The sequence below is a fragment of the Xenia sp. Carnegie-2017 genome, unplaced genomic scaffold (assembly GCF_021976095.1).
Source record: "Xenia sp. Carnegie-2017 unplaced genomic scaffold, XeniaSp_v1 HiC_scaffold_19, whole genome shotgun sequence".
In the NCBI taxonomy this organism is placed as follows: domain Eukaryota; kingdom Metazoa; phylum Cnidaria; class Anthozoa; order Malacalcyonacea; family Xeniidae; genus Xenia; species Xenia sp. Carnegie-2017.
The window spans coordinates 3,121,589-3,129,250 of NW_025813481.1; the positions used below are offsets into that span (position 1 = coordinate 3,121,589).

Consider the following 7,662-nt stretch of genomic DNA (forward strand, 5'->3'; position numbering starts at 1 on the left):
ATCAAACCATTACATCAAAACAACAAGAACAAAGACTGAACAAACTGAAGGAACTCTACCAACGACAGTAAGTGATAGTTTACTTCTACCATAAACATTGCAGAGAAACGAGCAAACAAGACAGACACAACACCAAATCAAACAACAACAAAAACTTGAACGTTTAAAACAAACTAAAACACGACATAAACATGACGATAACTGGGTGAGAATATTTTCCCGCCCATTAGACGAAACTGAAACGCGACTACTATCTTACGGACTAAAACATTCCATAACACCTAAACAAATCCCGACTGAGACGATAGTATCAAGTGTCGAGGCTGTCCTAGCGTATCAAAGAGACTTGTCAGAGACAACAAAGACGAGATCAGCAGGATAGCCTCCACTTTACAATCGTCCTCTATACGTGACAACAACTTGACAAAAGACGAACAACAAGCACTCAAACGACTAAAACACGACAACAACATCGTCATTTTACCAGCAGACAAAGGACGTGACTGTGGTCATGGACAGGAATGATTACTTTAACAAAATGGACGCACTTGTTAACGACAGACAAACGTACGAACAACTCAAACGAGACCCAACACCATCACTAGTACGCAAACTTAACAGCAAGATCTTCTATGAGAAAAATCTAACATTATATCTGAACGTATTTACTATCGACTCAGATGTTCAGTACCCACGACCACCCAGACTATACGGACTACCAAAACTTCACAAACCACAAATACCCATGCGACCAATTGTATCATTCTGTGGTTCGCCTACTTGAACTTTCAAAGTACTTGACTAACATACTGCAACCACTCACAAACAAATCAAAACACAAGCTACAATCCACTGAAACTTTCATTAAAAACTGTGCACTATACAAATACCAGACAACTATATACTAGTGTCTTTTGATGTGAAATCACTGTTCACCAGTATTCCACTTAATCTGGCACTTACTTGTACAAAAACCCTCATTACAAACACCACGGACGTACTGCCATTACCGACAGAAGACATTATGGAGTTACTAGAGCTCTGCCTCACCTCGACTTACTTCAATACAAAGGAACACACTACAAACAATTACATGGGACAGCAATGGGCTCGCCCGTTTCTGTTGTAGTTGCTGAAATTGTAATGCAATCTATAGAGGAACGGGCACTCATGACTTACAAACATGCACTACCTTTTTGGTTTCGCTACGTAGATGACACAATCACAGCACTACATGCAGACGAGATTGATGACTTCCATACTCACATCAACAAACAGAACAGCCACATACAATTTACCAAAGATGTCGAAGAAAACGGAACTCTTCCTTTCTCGACTGTTTGGTAAAACATGACAATCAAAACTAGGAACAACAGTTTATCGCAAGCCAACACATACTGACCGACTACTAGACCAATCATCTTACAACCCTACATCACACAAAGCCACCACAATCAGAACATTAACAAGACGTGCACAAATCATATGCGATTCACCGGACGCTCTACAAAACGAAAACAACTATCTCAAACGTGTTTTGACAAAACAACTATAACTCTGACTTTATCAAACGCAACACTTACAAACCCAACGAACCCAACAGAACGAACAACTCAGTGACAACAGCAACGATACCTTACATCAAAGGTACGTCTGAGACTATCTCGCGTATCTTACGACCATACAACATACGTGTCGCACATAAGCCAATCACAACATTACGACAAGTACTAACGAATATAAAGGACAAAGAACAACCCAACGAACGACAAGGTGCAGTTTACAAAATAAACTGCTCCGACTGCCACGCCTCCTATATCGGGGAAACTGGCAGGAACTTAAACATAAGACTTACTGAGCACAAACGAGCTACTAAGAAACAAGACAAAACTAATCACATTGCCGAACATCACCGAATCACAAAGCACAACATTGACTGGGAGTCGGCAAAATGCATCACTTACAGTACTGACTATAGACAACGGCTTACATTAGAAAGTTGGTATACCAACTTGGAACAAACCCTGAACAGATCACAGCAATTACCGGCACCTTACAAACGACTTATTCACAATACAAACAAACGATCAACTAAAACATTACACTTCAAACTAATTCACAATGACAATACACAATTGACACCACACATTACAACTAAAACGTCACACCTAAATCACACATCACAACTAAAAATAAAATATTTCACTTCACACTAATCCACAATGACAATACACATTTCCTGCACATTTCCTGTACACACAATACAATGACGTAAGAACCAGACAATAAATACGGCTAACCTGACGTTTACTCCTCATTTGACTCTGAAGATGACTACCGCTAAGGTTGTCGAAACGTCAGTCAACAACATCAAAAACAGTCCTTCTCAGGACTTTATTAACCTGGACGATCATCATTTACAAACATATAGCAATAGAAAGTGAAAGATTTTTTGGTTGGGGGAAGGGGGTAGGGTATATCGGCTACTACATTTTGTCACTCTCGAATGGTAAATCTTCGGTTATATACCTGATTTAGCTTTCAAATTTAGAACAATAATCAAACTGTATTATACTTACAGAAAAATCTATAAGTCTACTAATATTACGCTAGAAAAAATTAACATTAGCTATCATTTTGAAAAACTGTTTGATCTAGTTATATATCCCTTCCTTCGGTTCCTTGAATTCCATGTCACAGTAATATTCCTCATCTATTGTATCTGTTTTTTGCCTGTTGCCAAATTCAATGATGAAAGTATTGTAGCAATAAAAATAGAATCAATCGAAATGTTCAGCGTCGAAAGTAATGTTTGAATGTCGACAATTATAGAGTTGAGGCTCGAAAATAAAAAGTGTAGTGTCAACGATGTGTAAGCTAAAAGCCAAAATGAACCGTTCTTTTATTCTTCCGCTAAAAAGTAAATAGACACAAGAAACATGCTTCTGAAACTTTAGGAAAAAACATGTTGGAATCATTTATACACAATGAATGTGTTTTACTATGTATAAAACCATTTTGAGATGAATTTTTTTATTAGCACTCCCCCACTCTTACTGGAATGATTATCTGTTAATTTATAAAGTATTAGCTACTTGTTATTAATTTATTTAAATTTAGTGGTTGTTCTCATTTCAAAAGTCTATTACTCTAATTTCAGAATTGCAGTTTCGAGAGTGGGAATGTATCGATGAATCAAAAAAACATAAAGACTTGTTGTTAAAATTGATTGAGTATGGGCGCGATCCCAACGTTAAGGTTGAATATGTGAACGATGTGCGCGTAGTTTTCTCAGAGGAGTTTTGCATCGGCAAAGGAAATGATGAAACTCGTGTTTATCTTGGACTAGCAAAAGATGGTTACGGCAAAGCTGTAAAACGAATACGAAAAGACAACTGCACCAACATTGCAGACCATGAAAAGAAAATTCTCAATAAAGTAAATGCTAAGGAATCAAAACATGTTGTGAATTATTGCTCTTTGGTGGAGGACGCTGGAGAATATGTCTATTTGGTACTTGACCTGTGTGAAGAATCGCTGGAAGATTTTGTGCAATCAAATGAATTAGCTAATCTTGTGGAATCGCTTCCTAAAATTCTCGAACAAATTTTAACAGGATTATTTGATCTCCATAAAGGCTCAGATCCTATTCTTCACCTGGATTTAAAGCCTTGCAATGTTCTACGAGATGCACATGAAAAATTTCTTTTAGCTGATTTTGGTATTAGTCGAATATTGATGAATGGCTTAAAGACATATCGTACTAGTTCTAGAAAAGGAACTGAGCATTGGATTGCTCCTGAATCGTATTGTAAAGATGAGGATAAATTTGATAAAGGACGTTACAAGAGAGAGTCTGACATAATGGTAGGTGTAGAAATGTACCCATTTGCTAATTTCTTATAAATTCAATTTTTCAACTTTGCGTATATCTCTGTTGCGTTTTTCCATTAATTTTAGAATGCAGGAATGGTGGCTTATTATGTTGCAACTAAAGGGGAACATGCTTTTGGATCTTCGGTGGATAGACTAAAGAATCTGGTGAATGGAAAGCCAGTTGGCTTGGATAAAATCAAGGATCTAGTGCTTAAAGACCTTTTATCGTGGATGTTAAGCCTAAAACCAGAAGACAGGCCATTAGCCGAGACAGCCTTGAAACACCCTTATTTTCTTTCAGATGAAGAGAAGTTTAATCTGCTTTGTAAAGTTGGTGACCAACCGTCAATCAAAACAAATGGTGCCCATTCAAGTGTAGCTCAAATATTGAATGCTGATTCCTCCAACTGGCAAAGTCGAATGGATGGTGATGTCTATAAGTATTTTTGCACGGATGAGGTGAATAGAAGAATTGTTAATTATGGATCTTCATGGACAGAATGCTTAAGATTTATTCGAAATGTTGGAATGCATTGGAACGATCGACCACGACCTAGACAACAACTGTTTTATAAGATTGGTCATCCAAAACACTACTTTCTTTCGAAATTTACCGATCTCCTAATTCGGGTGCACGCAGCCATTAGGTCAAACGACGAAATGAAAAGCATTATATAATTGATAGAAAAAAATTTTAAACTTGTAAAGATGTATTTATATTTTCCTTATGAAAAAGAAAATTTGTAATTTGTAATCTTAAGTCACGCTAATAAGCACTTTATAATCTGCAAAATGTATTTATAGTCACGTCAATAAGCACTTTATAATCTGCAAAATGTATTTATAGTCACGCCAATAAGAACTTTGTAATCTGCAAAATGTGTTTATAAACGTACAATTTAACCAGGTGCAATTAATTTGCATTAGATTTTTTGCAATTTGTAATTGGCGACAAACAATTATAAATGTATGGCATTTATTAGATGGACAGTATCAACTTTGAATGCGTTTATACTTCTACTCTACATGATTACTTTCTTAAGATTTTTACCAAACCTCAAAGTCAGCGGAAAGACGCCGGCTAGCAAGTTGAAAACTTCGCCTGCTCGGATTTTGACCATCACGGGAATGGGATTATTCAAATTATTAAATAATCCCATTCAATCACGTCGTTTATTAATTGGGTGAATCTAATATCGGCGTTTAATTGTTTTGATAAATGCTTGCTTTCAACTTCAGAAGGAGTACCTTCTTGCCAGAGGAAGACACCCTTTTCTTTTTTTGCTTGTTTTGTTACTGCAAAGGCTACTACAGAGACACATCCAGCAATAATTCCGTTTACGTTTTAGCCGATCTTTGTAAACATGCTTGTAATTTTACGTCGAGTCCGGCATGTATTTCGTGCACGAATTTTCGTTTTATTTTTGTTTTCGTGAATATAGACGATAGTGTAGCTAGGCTTAAAGCCTGGTTCACATATGACTGAGACATGACTGAGGCATACCTGTGACGATGCCTGCGTTGCTCTTAAGGCAAATGCACACACTCATCGCTGGCACAATAATGGTGTTTCAGGCAGTCGTAGGAGTTACCTGCGGTATGCGGCCGAAATGCCGTAAGAGTTGAGTTGAGTTGAGTTCAAGTTTCCCGGCATGTCGGTGACTAAGCGGCGGTGTACGGCGCATAATTGGTGATTTATGTTATATGTGAACGCTTCTCCGATCGACCGGCGGCAATATTTCCCATCACGCATTTGGGTAAAAAGACAGGACATTTGCAACACAGGACATGGAAACAGAAAAAACTCAATGGAACAATCCCAATCAGTTTACGATACAAATAATAAACTCATAGATACAGTACGCAGCTATCGGGCTATTTATGATAAATCGTGTCCAGAATACAGAAATCAAAGAATAAAATCTAAATTCTTCTCCTTTTTTTTAAGCCGGCTAACTAATCTTTGATGTATTTTGAAATGACTGTTAAAAAGACCGCAAAATTCGCTGATTGTAACGCTATTTTCTAATACGAAGCACCATTTTGTCATATTGAAACTGCCGCTAAATTTTGGTGGTCTATCGGCAATGTTGAATTATGTCATTGAAAAGTATCGCAGGCATGCCTCAGTCCTGTCTCAGCCACAATAGCAGAAAGCATCTCAGGCTGGCCTTAATAATGCCTCAGTCATGTCTCAGTCATATGTGAACCAGATGCTGTATAAAAGACTACAAACAGTAGCACTTATAGCAAACAAACTGTTCTTCAACAACAGAAATGTTTCATGTTATAGAAATAATACATTCATTTTAAAATGCTTCACCAAAATTTTCAGCAAAATTCTTAACAAACTTCATTAGAAATAGACTTTAATACTTTATAAAGTGTTAAAGGAGAAACAACTTCATATAAAGGAATAAAACGTTTAAGGCCAAATGCATCTTGGGCAAATCATTGCATATTTCAATAACTAAAAAGTAAAAAAGTCTGTCATTTTCTGCTGAGCAAGAAAATTTTGTGATCTTTCAGAATAAAAAATTTCATGATCAGATTGGAGGGCATAAGCAACTCACTACCATTAAATTGTTACAAATCTTGAACACAAATCTCTCAGGACCGAAACTGCATGATTACTATGATTCAAGGTTTCGAACAAAGTCTTGTCCAACTATTTGATAACACTGATGACAGGATAACATTGCCGCTTGCCACCAAGCTTAAAGATCTTGAAAACTTGTTACAGAGTCGGAACATAAGCCGAGAAAACACGTTCACGTACGAAAAATACTTGTTACAATGGGTCACGATCAATTTGAAGCACGAACTAGTAAACCGCAAACGAAGCTCAACCCAATGAAATTAAATCAGATCTGCCGCAAATCGTTAAAAAAACGCAATTTGATACTACCATGCAATAAGCTTAAATTTCTTTCTTCTTTTGCATATAAACCCAATTTCCATTAGTATTATTATAGTTTCACTTTGCAAGTAGGAACCAAAATGGCGGCTCCGCTCGCCCCAGACCGTTTGTCCCAACTCTTTACGAATAGAGGGCTCTGACTTTATCTATATGACGCTGACTTAAAGGAACGAAAGGTCATATGAAGGAATTAAGTTCGACTGAATTTACATCGACGTTTGAATCAAGTTCCTATTTTTCCGAGCTCTGCCGAACTTAATAGTAATTTGGCACGGCACATGAGAAGTTCGCCGTTAGAACTAAGCCTCGTAGATTTATGAACTTTTGATTTTTATTTTGAATTTTTGTAAAGAAAAAGAATTTTGTGAACATTTCATGAACTTTTACTAAAAATTAAAAACATTTTATGAACTTACAGTTATAAATGACAAGTTTGTTTACAATGACTATACACTGGTATACAATGAATATACAATAAAAGCGCTTTTGACCTAAAAACGACAATACGAAATGCTATTGCCTCGTTTAAAAGGATTTATTACGATAAAGTTGTTGGCTGTTTTTTGTAGGCAAAACTTGAAATGTTTACAGGCAAAGGCGCATGTACACCGTCCACGAAGGTCTTATTCTAAAAAGCCTTTACCATGGAAGATACAATGCTCCATAGCATGGTTAACTTTAACTACCTTTTAACTGCAAAAAGTGTAGTTAAAAAGCAGTTAAGAGCTTTATACAACTGTCCCCTGTTTGCAAAAGATGTGTTTACTATTCACTTTATGGCTTGTGTTATTATTGAAGGAAATTTATTACTCAATTTTTTACTTTAAAATTGCAAATGGACTCATGCATGTAATCATTGAATAGTT

At 36.5% G+C, this 7,662-nt stretch overlaps 2 protein-coding genes across 2 annotated transcripts in view; both read left to right on the plus strand.

Moving 5' to 3' along the window:
- Positions 1–7,662, plus strand: part of LOC124437963 (AP-3 complex subunit mu-1-like) — a 105,538-nt gene that overhangs the window by 7,785 nt on the left and 90,091 nt on the right. The window lies entirely within an intron of this gene.
- On the plus strand, positions 2,922–4,858 carry LOC124437980 (serine/threonine-protein kinase/endoribonuclease ire-1-like). The gene is made up of 2 exons (XM_046987987.1): positions 2,922–3,867; positions 3,961–4,858. Exons 1-2 carry the CDS (start codon positions 3,739–3,741, stop codon positions 4,552–4,554), a joined length of 723 nt encoding a protein of 240 aa, XP_046843943.1. The 5' UTR covers positions 2,922–3,738; the 3' UTR covers positions 4,555–4,858.